Source organism: Cinclus cinclus, chromosome Z (genome assembly GCF_963662255.1).
Source record: "Cinclus cinclus chromosome Z, bCinCin1.1, whole genome shotgun sequence".
Classification (NCBI taxonomy): Eukaryota; Metazoa; Chordata; class Aves; order Passeriformes; family Cinclidae; genus Cinclus; species Cinclus cinclus.
In genome coordinates, this window is record NC_085084.1 from 47861892 (window position 1) to 47879132 (window position 17241).

General features: G+C 38.2%; 1 protein-coding gene across 4 annotated transcripts in view; it reads right to left on the minus strand.

Annotated features, from left to right (window-relative positions):
* NTRK2 (neurotrophic receptor tyrosine kinase 2) overlaps positions 1-17241 on the minus strand; it is a 201623-nt gene that overhangs the window by 129525 nt on the left and 54857 nt on the right. For all 4 annotated transcript variants that reach the window (XM_062514087.1, XM_062514086.1, XM_062514085.1 and 1 more), the window contains 2 exons: positions 16556-16656; positions 15197-15296 (listed from right to left, as the gene is read on the minus strand). In XM_062514087.1, the coding sequence (XP_062370071.1) occupies positions 15197-15296; positions 16556-16656 (201 nt within the window). The remainder of the gene's footprint in view (positions 1-15196; positions 15297-16555; positions 16657-17241) is intronic.

The following is a 17241-nucleotide window of genomic DNA, read 5'->3' on the forward strand; positions in this document are numbered from 1 at the left end:
CTTCTGTGCTTGGAGTCTTGCATGATTTACAGTTCAGAACTATTTGCTCAACCAAAACTGTCACACGCTGCTCTTGCTTACAATACAATTATCAAATTCCTTACAGTCTGTTTCAGAAAGGAGAAAATGTAATTTTCTTCATGAAGTAGCAGTCAATGACACTAGTATGTCGAATCTCCAACCACATGTACTGCAGCATAAGGCAGATGAAAGTCTATGCAAAGAACTAGAAAACATAATATTGCAGAACAGGAAAACTGAATCTCTTTTTTTGCTTGCAATAATCATGCAAAATCATGTGAAGTTGATTTTCATGTTTTCTTTCATCCTAGAGCTATCATCTTTCAGATATTTTCTGCATTATTAGCAAGCCCTTTGAGTGAAATTAAACAAGAAAAATGTGCCAGAACAGCAGTCATATTCCCAAAAATGTGCATCATAAGTAGTGAAGCTGTGTAGTATTTTAAAAATTGATGTATTTGATATTTAAGGCTAAGCTATGACTATACTGGACAAATTAAAACCATGAAGTTCTGCTAAATGAAGCAGCAAGCTATTTTGAGACACATTTAGGAAGATATTTATCTACCTGTAGCTGTACTTGGTGGCTATACACCAAAATGAGACCACAAATAGAATGTATGTGGACCCTTCAGTCTGTGTGAAAAGGATTAATCAGTTCAATCTACAACCTGTGTTGCGTCTACTACTAGGCTCATGCAGTTGTCTTACTGGCACCAGGAAAAGACCTTTTGCTGCACCTTTTGTGCTTTACACACACACACATCAGCCAATGGAATCAGCTGCATCTGAAGTGCAAGGGCACTAAGGGCACCCTCTGATATTTCAGTTCCTTAAACTCCCTCTTCTGTAACATTTTTGTAGCTAAGACAGAGAAGAATTGGTCCTGGTTCATATTTTGTCCAGAGCAGGTTCAGAAGAGACCTTATTATCTGGGGTTCTTCTCTGTTACCTTTTTTTAAGTCCTGCCATGTTTGGAAGTAGTTATACTGAAAACCACTCATATTTCATTCCCTATTTAAGAAGTTACTTAAGAATCACTCTAACATGTCACATTCATCCAGAATCCAGTGTTACAGTGTCAAGGTTAAATGTGGAGCTAAAGGCCATTATTAAGTTCCACCTGTTCTCTGGGAGGATTTAGTTTCTGATGTTACTTTTCCAGATACACATGGAAGCTGACACAGCCAACCACAGGACCTCTGCCTGCAGCTCTTCCCAAAGAAATGCTGACCCCCATCAACATAAATTATGTAGATTCCTATCTACACTCATTTACTGGCAGAGCAGTTAAAGGGGACATAGTGTAAAAAAACATTCTGGCTCATTTACTTGTTTTTGTAATTTATGAAGGATGCTACAATCAACATCTTTAGATACCAATGACACCTTCTCTGCAGCTTAGTTCCATTTCCCCTTCAAAAATACCCCCACTTAGCAAGACTACTACATCAAGATATCTCTTTCACTAGGCAACAGACACTGAATTTTGAAGCTGCCATTGTAGCTGAGGGTTGCTTTTTAAAAAATTTTCCTCCTCACATTGAAGCAAACAAATTCAAGACCAAGTTGTTGTACTGTAGTACACATCTCTGTTAAAGAATTTCCATAATATAGCTCACAATCCTGATTGCATTTTCAGTATTGGAACAGAAGAGGAAGGTTACCAGTTGCTACCCACAATGGAATGAGCTAGAAAAGCACAGGGTATCTAAAGGACAGGGTAACTAACTTTGACCTAATTAAAATTAGGAGAGCTGAAAGAGTCAGTAGAAAACCCTCAGAAGCTCTATGGTGGTGGTCTGTGAAGGTTTCCTGGAAGAAATCACAGAACCCTCTGCTGCCCAGATAAGGTATTAACGTTTTCAGTGCCCAGAATAAGACTTTGCAGATACTTTGTTGTCTCTCCTGAATGAAAGGACCAAGATGGTGATACACAAAAAAGCAGCATGAAAACACCGAGGCCAGACAGAAGGAAAAGTTAGGAACCAGATGAGGGAAGGAGGAGAATTGTGGACTGAAATTTCTCTTTTTTAATCTGTGGAGAAGAGACTCTTGTTTCCCAAAACACATAAAGATATTATGGGGTGGATGTGACTGTTCTAACTGTGGATATGAGGGGAGGCACTGATGTTAGAGTTAGATGTTATAGATGTTGTAATGGATGTGATCCCCTTAGTTTTGAATAGTAAGAAGATGAAGATCCCTGCTGCTCCTTAAGGAAGAAGCGGCAGCAGAAGCAACAGCAGCAGAAACAGCAGAAGCAGCAGAAGCAGCAGCAGAAGAAGAAGAAGAAGAAGAAGAAGAAGAAAAAGGAGAAGAAAGAGGAAGAAGAAAAGAAGAAGAAAGAAGAAGGAAGAAGAAGGAAGAAGAAGAAAGAAAGAAGAAAGAAGAAAGAAGAAAGAAGAAAGAAGAAAGAAGAAAGAAGAAAGAAGAAAGAAGAAAGAAGAAAGAAGAAAGAAGAAAGAAGAAAGAAGAAAGAAGAAAGAAGAAAGAAGAAAGAAGAAAGAAGAAAGAAGAAAGACCTTTGTTTTTTCAAAGATGAAGACAGCTTTTATTTGAACTGTTACAGTCCTTAAAGTGTGCCACATAGTTGATATGATCTTCAATAACATTTCTGGGAAAACTGTTATGTGAGAAAGAGATTTTTTACATAATGATTATAATTCCATTCTCCCAGGTGGCTGATCACTGTGACACCAAGGCCACAAGAACACTGTTTCTTGTGGAGAAATCATAGACTGAAGAGGGAAGTCTCCTCTCCCAAATGAATTGGTGAAAGACTATTTTAGAGATGGTAAACTCACTGAATTACTTTCTATAAATTTTCAGTGTGAAAGAAAAGAAGTGTGGGGAGGGGGAGAAAAAGTGGTCCAAAATTTTATTCTGAGGGATCTGTTTTTTGTTTTTTTTCTTATAGTTTTTAGTAATAAAGTTTCGCTTTGTACCATTTGAAGTTGAGCCTGTTTTGCCTTCGTTCTAATCCTGTCTCACAGCAGGAAAATTTCAAATTGGTGAACCAAAACCACTGCAGCCTTGTTCTTAAAAAGCAAGTAATAAATGTCAGGAATTAATTTGGTGTGCACTGAGTACAGGAGCTCAATGGCAAGGATCACTGCCCCAAGGCCAGCTGGTGTTCATAACAGTAAATATGAACGTGCTTTCACTACTGGTGGTGGTCAATGAGAACAGCACCTAGCTTTACATTCAAGGAATCTGCTTGTAGAAGCAAGGTGGTGCTTAGTAGAAACATTGTCCTGACTGCTGGGAACAAGCCAAAGTTTGTGAAAATTACCATGGCCACAAAAGCTGATCACTTAAATGCTATGTGACTGTGATTAATAGTGAATGCCTCCTGTAGCATGAACACTCTTCGGAGAACATGGATGGGTGACAGCCAATTGCATTAAGACAGAAAACACATGGAATCCCTCTTTCCTTAGCACCAGGAGGGTACAAACTGTCAACTCAGAGCTGCCACAGGCAACAACAGGATGGCAGAAAAAGACAGTCTCATTCTTCTCCCTGGAGTTCTCACTACTCAAATGTGACACACTTGGGCCTGAGCTGTGCAACTGGACAGACATTTCCAGTCCTCGCAGGAACATGCAAACTCTGACCTGAGGAGCAATCCGAACACACCAACAGGCAAAACAAATTATTCAAGTTTATTCAAGACACTATGGCTCAACAGTCTGAAAGTGCAAATGTGCCTTAGCTTCTTTGTTGGTTTGCTATCATGCTGCTCTTGTACTTGCCACAGGACTTGTAGTGTATGCCATGTCCAAGAGCCAGGTATGGTCTGCTTTGCCAAGGAGTGAAAGGAAGACTGTTTCCTCGGATTCCTCTGCCTTCATGATAGACTATCCAGTGAACTGCACCCTAAGCCAACCATAAGACATTCCAAACTATTGCTTTTCTAAAATAAAGCCATGCGTACTTATTTTATATTTTTCCTTACCAAAACAACAGGGTGCTTAATAAACAGAAAGGAAAGTTTTTCTCCCTTGTCAGCCTCCCTCTGCACAACACAGAATGTAAGAACAGCCATACTGATCCAACCAAATGAAACATCTATCTCCCTGCCCCTGACATGAGCCAAAAGCATCTGCCTGAGGGATTGTGTTAGCACAGAGCAAACACATACCAGAACACATTTGCCACACCACATCACAAAGATTGTATGTGCCAGAGGTGACACCTTTGTGCTTGATAGTTGTATCACTGAATCTCACAGCTCCTGGGCAGGAACAGGCCCTGTGCCATCCACCCTACTCACAGCATGTGCTCTTCAGGCACCTGGGCTTTACTGTGCCACTGGCAGGTTGCATGGCTATTTGCAATGGCAGCAGAATAGTCTGCATTAATGTTTGCTTGGAACGCATTGGGAGAAGCCACTGCAGAAGCAGATAAAATGCACAAGCTCCAGGCACCATGAAAAGCAGCTACAACACCTACCCAGCTGGCAATCCAGCATTCAAAAGCACTGAAAGAGGAATTTAGCAGGGGAGGCTCTCTACTACTCTCCAAAATGACTAACAGCTGTGAGAGCTTACAGGCCTCCAAGACAGCCATGGGCAGAAATATTTAGCTTGTGGTAGCCACAAAGACAGAATTTGACCTTTTCATTGAAAGGTCATTTTAATTTGACCTTCAAACTATTAGAGAGATTTTCAACAAATGCACAACTGCAACAGAGCCAGCTGAAGACAGAAAACTTGGACAGCTCATAGTGCATATCCCCATGTGCCACATGAGAAGAACAGATAACAGTGCAGCTTCAGAGGGTGTGTGACAGAACATTGCAATGCCCTCTACAATAAAAGCAAGGGATGAATGTCAAAAGGTTCTGGTTTAGACCACTGTGCAAAAAGGAATGTTATTACAAAGTACATTTCTGTTGCTGCCTGTTGCTACAAGTCACAGAAATGTAACTTTCTGAAAGGGCACAAACCTCTTTTGCAAGACCTTTTTATAAAGGTAACAAATAATTCAGCAGCAGGCACCAGCTCCTATGCCTGAGAGGTCCCACATGAAATAAAGGGTTCTGGTAAATTAATTCACTGCTTTTTGAGGAATGTTTTTCACCCTGTTTGAATTACTCACATCTACTGACCACAACTACAGTTAAAATTTCTCTTACTTAAAAGGCCATAAATGGCATATCTCCATGTCAAGGCTGACCCTGTCAAATGTGGAGGCAAACCTGTGATCACACCCCTCACAAGGGTTACAAATGGACTCCCTCCAGCTGCAGATGCTTCCACCTATGTTCTGCAGAAGAGCTGTGGCAGTACAGAAATTGTGCCACAGCTGTAGGCTGTCCTCTTCTTACTTATGAAAACGATGCCTTTGAAATCCAAAATAGCTATGAGGGAAAAGGCCTGAGCTCTCAGACACTCTGTAGTACACTCTCAGCCAGCTCTGCAGTACCACACCATCAACTCTCAGAGCAGGCAAGAGGCTTCTGATAGAGGGAGGACTACAGTCATGACTGGCTGGCCAAAGTGCAAAGAAGTGAAACTTCATGACAAATAGAATCATAATATCACCTGGTTTCAATCTATTTGCCACAGGTAACCTTCTACTGTCCCACACTGCTCAAAGCCCCATCCAATCTGACCTTAGATACTACCAGGGATGAAACATCCACAACTTCTCTGGGCAACTTGTTCCAGTGCCTCACCACCCTCAAAGTAAAAAATTTCTTACTAATATCCAAACTGAACTTACACTCTTTCAGTTAGCTCACATATTTTGTCATCTGTCAGGAAAAGGTGAACAACCTTTTATAAATACCTCTTGTATGTTTACATTACTCCACCTTGTGCTATTCACACAGGGTATTCAGGGTGTTCAGCCCTGCCAGACAGTTGAAGGAACAGTGCATTAGCCTTTGACACCATGAATAAAACTGATGTAGGCTAAGTAATAGTTACTAGGTAGTTTGCCCATTTTACTTCAATATTAAGGATCCTGTTACATGGCTTCGTCACTGACCTCTTTTTTAAGAAGCTTCAAAAAATCAAACAGAGAAAATTAGAAATATTCTCAATCCTGCCCTATTTTTATTTTTTCCAATTGCAAAGACAGATCTCATTTTCCTAAATCTTGTTTCTCATTTCCACCCTAGAAGTGCCATCAAGTCCCCCTGGTTTCTTCTATTGGCAAAGCAAACAGCACTAAATGGGACAAAACATGACAGAATACAAAACAGAAAGAACTAGACTCTTCTTTAACAAGGTAATTCTGATTTTTGTGCAGAATACAGAAAAGGTGTCAGGATAAAATGGGCTTTGAGGGCAGCACAAAAAGTTCTTTCTCTTAGGACAACTATTCCTATGTCACTCATGACCCATATATGGAAAAAAAAGTCATTATATATAACACACTATTCTGATCCTTACACTGGATTGTTATCCAGCCTGAGCACTGAATATAAACCCAATTTTTTAAGTACATAAATGTGAAAAGCTGGAGCACTGGCCACTCTGAGGCAGAGAGTCATATTCATATTGTACCAGTGAGGAAGTACTGGGAGGTACAGTATCTCCAGGAAAACAGTAATTGAGAAGTAATCTGAGTCACTTGGAAAAGGTGTGTTTGGCTACCCAAAAGAGAACACTTTGGGGGATTCACTGGATGCAGTCAATTAATGCAGCTAATGCACAATGCTGATCCCAGGTTATAGATATTACGGAAGATGTTAACCCTGCATCAGGGTGTGTGTGTGTGTGTGTGTGAAAGACATCTAAAAAGGACCTATTCATTCAAATTATAAAATCTTAATTTAACTTTTCCCCACAACTGAAGTAAAACCTAAACTGTTTCTTTTAGTGGATATTCAAGAAACTTAACTACCTTTTGCCTTGATTTTTAATTCTAAATTTTTTGAACTTCTTCATTTCTTCCTAAGATGCAACAGCACTGCTGCAGTAATGGCTTTACAGCACTTCTTGTTCATTCTGAAGGAAGAGACACCATAAACTTCACCAGTTTACTTTGTGCTGATTGTGGGACTAGACACTTGTAGAGTGCCTGTCAGCCTCATCTGTTTTGTGGAAACTCATTTCAAGCCGACCCAGCCTTCAGGAGAAACCTCTGTAGCCAGTCACTTCCATATTAGCCTTTTTCCTAACTGGAGATTATACAGTGGGCCTCATTTCTACCAAGAATACTTTCTATTTATCTACTATTCATGTACCAAGCTGGGATGTTTAAGAACTGCTTGGATTTTAGCATTAAGTTTTCTAGCATTGCACCTTGACACTTTCTCCAAGGGAGATCAAAATCAAACACGTAAGTATTTCACAGTGAATGGTGCTTAAACCATTGGAGAACTATGACAACTCAAAAACAGAGAAAGACAGATTAGATAGATAGATAGATAGATAGATAGATAGATAGATAGATAGATAATGTATGCCATCTTTGCTATTGTTTAGTAGTTATCTTTCTGAATCACTGATTTCTTTTTCATCCGATTACTTCTTCACTCTGTATAAAGGTTCACTCTATAAATAGGTAAACTTACCATTATCATGATCTGCTTTCCCTCCACCTCCACCTTCCATTCCTCTCATCCTCTTATTTCCTCTTATATCCCATCTAATTTCTTTCTGAAATTCTCCATGGACTAAACCACAATTTGCCCTCACAAAGTAACACATTCCCAAAATAACCTGCATATGGCCAAAAAGTTCATATACAAGCAGGTGAGAATTCACCCTTTGCACATAAAATTAAAAAAAAAATGTGGATGCAGACTGAACATGGAGTTGAGGCTCTGCAGTTTAAACTTCTAGGACTGTCTTATCCTTTCACTACCTTGAAATAGGAGCTCTGCTATTTCTGTGTGACTCAGTCCATACCAAAGCAGAGCCTTAGCAACCATCATTTTCAGCTTTCTTAATTTCTACTGTATCGATGCCTTCTCTTTGATCTCTTTGCATTTCACCTTTAAGCTGTTCTCTACTCAGCATTGCCCCAGTTCTCTATTTCACTTCATGCACACCACATCCAAGCATACTCCTTCATCCCATCACCTTCTTGCATACTCTTTTAGGGGAAGGGTGAATGAGATACAACAGGTACTTGTTGTTTACACTTGCTTTTCTTATTTTTTACTGGCAATGGCCATGACGTCTCAGATAATTTTCCTTTGTTTACAATATCAGTGTTAATAATACCACCATAGCAGTCTGAATCATATAAAGCTCTAAGCATTAATAACTCCTTTTCTCCCTCAATCATTTCAACTGAGTTTATATTTTATAATCAAAGCCGATCAAAGTGAAATGCACCACTGTATCATTAAAAATTCCCCAGTTCATATTTGAGCTGTCTTCATAAATCTAGTGTTAAATATGAGGCATCATCTACTTGCTTGTTCCTCCTATTACAGAAATAGCTACATTCTTCTATGGTATCTTGCACTTGAGGATTGGACTCAGGAAGCCTAACTGCAGACCAAACCGTCAGCAGAGATCTAGAGATCAAATTTTATATAAATAAGAACAATAGAACTCTAAAAATGCCTAGCAGCATGGTCTGAAGGGGTGACACAGACCCAAACCAATGCAATAAACAGTGCTCTTTTACTTGCTGAAACACAAGAGAACAGTAGCTTAAATATTTTAAGATCTTTGTAAAATCCTTTACACAAAAGTACCTTCATGGATCAGTTAAAACTCTCATTCTTTGACATACTTATAGCAATTTGTTTCTTCAAAGTAAGGTATTTAGAAGCATTAACAACACTATCTACCAATGTTCATGTAGTAAAGAAATACTACAGTCCCCATTAACAAGTGATGCACCTAAGACAGAATTTATATTGTTGGCCCATGGCTACAGGGACTGGAATGTCAGTGTCAAACAGTAAAAAAAGCTCCTTGTGTGTGGCTCAGATGAGCAATACTATCATTGCCTTTACACTGTCTACTCTCTAAAAATACTGCAGATTTGAGCACATTCATTTTTCTCTACACCTCATCTTACAACACTGAGTCACATGAATTGATCCTTCTTTTATATTCTGCTCATTGACTAAGTAATAGAATGTTCTAAAGAATTGACACCCACAGAATTGGCATTTGGGTAGGTACAACACAGCACAAAATCAATTCTATAGGTAAAAGTGGAAACTCAAAAACTTCATTATTTCAGTGACTTCCAGAAAGTCAAGCACAAAAAGTGTTCCCAAGCCTCGATATTTTAAGTGACTTGTCTGTAAAAGCAAAATTATAGCCATTACTGCTAGAAGCTTAATGCATACCAATTTGAACATTAGGTCATAACTTGTCAAACTGCAGATCTTTGCTGAATATGCAAAGCTTTTATTTTGTAATTGTTCTAGAATTAAAAGTAAAATAATTATTTCTGCTTTAACTGCACTTCACTTTTCTCCTACTCTATAAGCAATAGCCCAATTGCTTGAGCAAGACATGTGATGCATGAGTTAATAATAAACATAAGAACTCTCCCTTTTCCCACATCAATACTTCAAACTACTCAGAGTCATCTAAACACTCCAAAATCCTAATTCTTCAACAATCAGTTTGAATGAATGAGGGCTTTTTAAAAGTCCCTTGCAATCATCCTCTCTCTGACAACAAGGTGAAGTCAAGGAAAACGTATTAAAGCAGAAAAACCAATGACTATTTGCTATATGCTTACAGACAAGTAAGACACAAAAGATCTTTCTTGACAGCCTTTAAGTAGTACATTCCAACACAGCCAAAGGAACATGCAGAAGTCTCTGATACAATGGTAAGGCACTCTACTTTCACCTGCATTGTGTTTAAAGTAATGCAAATGTGTTTGTTTGGGTAAAGTCAGTAAGAAATAATAAAGTCAGTCATATAATGTCATTGTGTCAGAAGGACAGTTCTACTTTAGAAGGAGACTCTTACCATGCTTTTCTACAGTGTTTCTTACCCAAACTGAAATACGGTAAGACAACTGAGAAATATGCTGCAATTTAAATGGGTTCCAAGCTGCCTTCCCCTGTACTGTCTTTGGGACCAAAGCTCAAACAGTTACAAGAGGTTACCAGCAAATAAAGCATAATGAACTGTAACACACTGAGAAGAAGAAATATTCCTGAACTCTCGGTGTGCTTCTGTTGGAATAATGCCTTTATTTAAAAAGATTTCAAGGATGTTCATGGCCCAATATATATGTTAGATGAATCACTTGAGAGAAAGAGCTGCTTATAAGCAGCAGAAAATATGTTTTTTGGCAGGAAAAATGCATGGGTGTGTTCCTAGTTTTTAATCAGCTTGATTAAAGAGAGCAACACACTCACTGACAGTCCAAATTTTAGACTTACACTAAAAAAGTTGACAAGCAGCTAGCAAGAACTTTAAGGAAAGGTAGTGTTTTCAGGTGTTTGTCCTAAAAGAGGTATAGTTTTCTTTCCTAGATCAACCACACAATCTTGTTACCTTATCACAGAAAGGTAAACCTCTGTACCCTGGTCTGCATAGATTTGCAAGTCTTTGAATGGGGTGAAGAATTCATAGTCAGGACACAGTTTTAGATACAGCAGGTAGTTCAGAGAGTGCTTGAGGAAGGAGAAGCACCTTTCAAAGCATGATATGCAAGCCTACAGACATGAGAAGATGGCTGGCATTGCCTAAATACAATGTGAATTTCAGACCATTTATTCCCTTATCTTTGCACTTTGCACTCAGCTCAAGGCACTGACAGAAACTTCATACAAACATATGAAAAAAATTCCCTCTCACCCCACAGGGAACAAGTACACACATATGTCCCTCTATTTCCGTCAGTTTCTATTGGTTAACTTAAAATATGGAAGGCACAGATTTGGGTAAGAGTGGCTTCTCTTCCCTTTCTGATTTTGGTAAAACCTACACAAATTCCATTTATCTCAATATCAATAAAGCTCCTGTGATAATGCTCTTGTCTATGACTATTCACCTCCAGATTCCCCAGGAAGCAGGGAGTACTAGGGATATTGTCTTGTCACTGGAATAGGAATAGTTGATATAATCAAAATGTTTTTATCCATTTAACTGAATAATGCTGTTTTGAAGTTTATCCACTAATTTGTCTTCCATCAGTTTTCTTCATACTTCCCTTCATTCTTAGTGACATGATTACCATCTGCAAACTGTGTATTGGGCTGGTTATGCTGCAAACCACTTGGTTACTTCCATCATTATTCAACAGGCAAAGTAGAATAAAGCAGGATTAGAATTACTCTTCCATAAATCTTCTCAGGGAGTTCACAAACACTCCCTTTGTCCTCTCTACTCCAGTACCCATGTTATTTTTTGGTTTCATAAGCTGGTTAGATGGAGTCAGAAATAAACACAAAACAGTAAGAGCTGTCTTGGCAGCCTCCAGTGAATTCCCACCGTAAGCATTTTCACATCCCACAGCAAGCAAGAAAGCTAGCAAACAAGCAAGCAAGCAAGCCAAGGTGTTTCATAAGAGCAACCCACAAGTCTTAACAAATGCATTTACAAAATTAGCTGAAGCTTTACCATTTACGCTATAGCATCTTGCAAGGGTCTAAAAACCTCACCTCCAGAACCAAGCAACCAAAAACAGATTTTCATACAAAGCTGTTTTCACTGTATAAGGTCTTGTATAAGAAGGTGTCTAAAATGTACACAAGCAATGAAATAGAGAATTATGTTTCACCAGTTATTCTGATGAAATTTTGCTATGGAAGTCTGAAGTCTAGCACAATATGAGAGTTTTTTGTACTAAACCTATTTTAAGACTCCTCTAGCACAGACCACAGTTCTGTTCTTTACTAATACTGTTCCCAATGTCAATCATTAGAAACTGCTATCTCCTCTAGCTCTGAAAGACAGAGTAAAAAAAATTAAGGCAAGAATTAAAACAACTGCTTCATACAGTACAATCCAACTTCAATCAGAATATGGAACATCCCAAACAAAATGTTTCTGAGTGCTTTGCTTGTCCTCCTCACCTTTAAAAACTCACTATTGCTACAGTTTGGAATGCTGAGTAAAATGACCATATCCCAAGTTATTCTCTTAGCTTAGATATACCAAATGAGTAGAGAAAAGCAAAAAACCAGGGATAATTTATTTTTATACAACTCTTCAAAATACTGATGACATATTGGGCTGTACTGCCAAAGACCTGGAAGTTCCAAGAGGACATGGTGCTCCCTAACACAGAGAGTGGGCACTTTTCTGCTCCATTTCAGTACTGGAAAAAAGACATCAGGGGGAACTCTGTGGCAGTCTCAGCATGTGCAGTGCTTCCAGGTATGGGCAGCTCTGACACAGCCATAGCTCAGGCATACCAGCCTGCTCCACATCTCTTTCTGGGGACTCAGTCACTGTCAGTCCCCACATTCCAACCATGCTCAAGCTCTGTAAGTACAAAACAACTCAGAAAAGACACAAGTCTAAGAAGTGGGCAGATGATGCCCATGTAAAAGATGGGATAGACTGACATTTAAAAGTAGGAGGCATAAAACAATGTCTGCAGAAGCTGCAGATGCCTGCTCTGAACCCAAATGAGATGAAAATGTCATCCCTTACATAAAGATATTTTCTACAGAACACACAGTTATGCTAGCCTACATACTTTCTTTTTCTGATTTTCAATTGAACTTTTTTCCAATGGTTACATGAAAAATACCATTGGTGACAGTTTGACTATTCCAATTACCTAATGGTTACTTTGTTTCTTCCAAATTGCTTGCTGAAGAAGGGCGCATAGATATTTAAAGGCAGGGTGTCTGAATGACCATGTTGTCCTCTCAGAACATAACAGAAAAAAGGAGCAAAGCCTTTTGTGCATTTCTGCCTGATGTAACTTAGGAAGTTACTTCTTATGAAGGCAAAAACATCATTAATTCTGGAGAGGATTTTAAAATCTTGTTTTATAAATATTTTCCATGGAAATTTGGATATTTAGCTCCTTCCCATTTCCTTACTGAGACTATTAAACTACCACTATAGCACACTGTTTCGACACAAAATTTGGATTAATTTTGCTATGACTGAATTAAATAGAATGCCTCAGAATTGTCAGGCAGCTGACTTAACCCTTTTATTTGCAAATTCCAAAATACACATTTAAATGTATCAATACTGATACATTTGATCAATAATGACTGAAAAAAATCCTTTCATCATGCTCACCTTATTTTCCTCATGTTCAAATACACCAGGTTAGTTATCTTCATATTTCAATTCTCAACATATACTTGCACTGCAGGCTTTTCAGAGCAGGCAATATTTCTTATTAGCCCAGGTATTATGTGTCTATTGTATCTAATCCCAAGTGTTTAAAAACTGCTTTAATATAAATCCACTCATACTGGTAATGATAAAGAGAGAGATTTTCTGGGATTTTGGTCTGTGGATAGATCCAAATGGTGAATCTGAGGTGTGAATGCATGCTTTGAAGAAGTTTGAGGTCCTCTTAAAGGACACATGAAAGTCACTCCTCTCTCATTAAAGACTCAAGAGTAATTTGTAACTCATAGTGACATTTCACCACTAAAAATAAAATAAGAAGTACATATGAGGTTACTGCCTTTTTGTAGTTTCATATAGTCATTTCCATGAAATCATATTCTTATTAAAATATTATCTACATTGACAATTTTGCAACAAAGAGCTACTCAGGTCAAACTTACTGGTTAGGCAAGAGCACTATTTTTGAAAGAATATACTGAAAAACAACTGGCTTCCTGGAAGGTAACTTAACACTACATTACAAAATATAACTTTGTGCATTTTCCCTCAGTGTAGGGTTTATTTCCCAGTTTCTTTATTAATGTTGTGTTGAAATATTTAATGCAGAGTTTGAAAAACTTAACAAGTATTCAACTTTAAAGAGCAAACATCAAACAATTTTCTCTGTTTCTTTCAATCAACTTCCACCTACTTCAGCTCTCTAAAGGCAATTCAGAAAACATTGAACACAAATAGAATTTAGGCTGAACTGTTCAGTCACCAACTAGCCTTCTGCTAAAGCTCAATCCTGCTGACTTCATGTTGCTATTCAGGATATTTCACAATTACTCTTCTTTTCTAATGTTACCCAAACAGGAGAAACTCTGTCACATAGGAAGGAGGTGAGAGACAAGATTACTATCCCAGGAGTTGATCTGTACTGACAACAGAAATCTAGTCTAAAATCCAGGAAATCTACTCTAAACAGAATACAGGGACACAAAGTATAGGGTAGATATCTCTAAAAAGAGCGTTTATTAAGAGCATGTAAGGATTACAAAAATATGCATTCAAGTGGTACTGTGTCACCAGCTCATTGGAGAAGAAGGAGATGAGATTAACAGGAGTCTACCAAAAGATTACTTACCATGTTCTCCACAGACCCTCATCTACATATCTTAAGAGCAAACACTCATCTCCTTTAGCACTCAGCAAAGCATGTTCTAGGTCTCTCAGCAAGTTGGTTTTCTAAATTTCTTTTCTTTAAATTTTCTTTTTTTTTTTAATACAATTTCACCCACATCATTAGACACAGACTGATTATACCAGTAAAAGAATATAGTAATGGAGTTGTTGCAGGTACCCCTCTGTTATACATATCTCCATCTGGCTGTAAAATAAATAAATGAATAATGAAGAGCTGAGATATCCCACTTCCACAGGGACATGAGTACTTGCGAGTCTCTCCAGATGCTGCTCCCCAAGAAGCACATGAAAATGCATCTCTCAGAAAGCACCACTTTGAAAAGATCCACTGCAAATGCACCTTCTGCTCTTGTCATTTCTTCCCCTTCACCTTAATGGGACATTGTAGTGTTTTCTAAAGTACCTCTTGCATACAGCATAAATTCTCATCAATCAGACTTGCAACAGAATAAATTTCATTTCCTATCTTCTTCCTGCCTACACTGACTTGAGAAATATTTTACTCCAGGAATTGCCTCAGGGGGCTTTGCAGCAGAAGGCAGAGTAATGGTATTTGTCCTAACATGAAAACAGAAGTAGAAGTGTTTGATCCAAAATTCTACACTCTGTCTACATCTACTTCTGCCCCTTACTTACCTGATGAATAAACAAAATATTAAATGTATTGGCATTTAATGTAGCTATTTTGACTGCTCCCAGTTCAGCAGATTATACTCTCAGCTCATACAACCCATAAGAATTCTAGAAGGTGAAAAACCAACTGTGCTTACCTTTCATCCCAAACTTAGAGTGTCTTCCAAACTTCAGAATAATGAGGGTTATTACTAAGCCAGTGCACACCAGTGCTGCAATTCCCACCACAACGTACACCTAAAAAAAAAAAAAAAGGACACAATCAGACCTGTTTCTTTGTTTTGTTTTTATGTCTTCAAAGACATCCAGCATACATTCAGATTAATCCAGTTATGAAAACAGTTTGATTACAACTGGGAAACATTTGCACTCAGATCACAGAGTGCAGAAAACAGACACTTGTTGAGGTTTCTTCTGTTCCGCAGAGAACAGAGTTTCAAACACTTATGAGAACTTCTTCAACATCCTACACATTCAAGGCAGGTAGGAGGGAATATACATCACCATTTTTCCCTTCTCCAGGGTGGCATGTTACAAGAAAACATATAAGAACAGCACATAGGAAAAAAAGAATTTGCTGTGGGAATGGTTGAACACTCCAGGTTGAGTACTGGAGTGGCTGTGAAGGTTTCATCACTGGAAATACCAAAACAAGAGAGGGCACAACCATAAAGAACCTACTGTCCCTGCTTTAATCCAGGGAGCTTGGACCAGAGGACTTCCACAGGTCCCACCTTTACCACCTTGGCAGTTCAATGACTCTGTTATCAGATGAGACAAGACTGTCTTGGATCCTCCAGATTTTTAGCACATTGTCCCAACTCACAGTCTGCTCTCTGGTTCATGATTGGACATTCTCCTCTTCTTGCTGCTTTACAGAGTCACTGGTAGAGGAAGGCTGCAATGTCAACCAGGCTGGTAACCCACTATCAGTTTCCAACATTTCAATTCAGGAAAGCATGAGAGGCAATGCAGCAAAGGAGGAGGCCCATCAGTTCAGCCACTTGTACTAAAATCTATCACAAGTCATTTAATCAAAAACCTACATGAAATCATGTCTTAAAACATACAGCTAGATTTTGAAAATTCATTGCAGCACATCACCTCTCTAACATGGAGGTGACTCCAGGATGGATATTCAACCAACAGTCTTCAAATTACTTTGGAGGTCTTCATTTTGTAAATTATTTGCTCTCCTTGACTAAAAATTGGATGCAAAGTCTCAGGCTAAAATATGAAGTCAAGTTGTTCAGAAAAGCAAGATGTAAAACAGCAGTTTTACTCAAACAGAAAAGTTATTCATTCATCCAAGAACAAAATAGGGCAAAGACAAGAGCACTGATTTTATTTTTCATCCTTTTTTTTCCTGAGTTTTGATCACAACACAGTATATTTTCTGATAGGCCAGAGTCTTATTATAGCATCAGCAATTTTGTAAGTTATATAGCCAAAAAGTCCACAAAGATCACAGACCAGGAAACAATGCATATACTTACAGTGATACTATCTTCATTCTCTTTGTTGGAAACATCCGTTGAAGTGATTTGATTACTGTTATTTGTGGCATCTCCAAGATCATTAGGTGTGGTTTCATACTCTTTAGAAAGGAAAAAATGTTGCTTTTATAACATCATAACTTTGATGTAGAAATGGTTTTCTTTATTATTTCTGCTCTGTAAGATGGTAAAGCAACTATCAACTTTGGGAATTTAAGCTCTTTGGACACAACTCATAATTACTAAAGAAACTGGAATGTTTTGGGAGGGAATCACTGTGACATGTAACTGAACAGATGTGCTGTGACTGGCAAACACGAAGAAAGAAGCCATCTACATCATAATGTGAATCCTTATTGGAAACACTAGAGTTAAATGAGAACTCCATCCATAGAGCTATTTTTATGTGCTACTGACTTCCCATCAAAAATGAAAGACTGCCCTCTACACTAAACTTCACCAACACTGTACTCAGTCAAATATAGGAGGGTTTTAGAAATTAGCTTGAGCACTTTTGTTTTCCTGAAAAGCACTCAGCAGATAGATTTCAAGCCATCTTAATAATATTTAATATGAAATAGCTGTTTTCATTTATTTAATAAATTTTTTTAAAAAACATGTTATATGCATCAAGGTTAAGGTTTAACATCGCTATCATAGAAATAAACCTTTAAAACTTAAAGTGC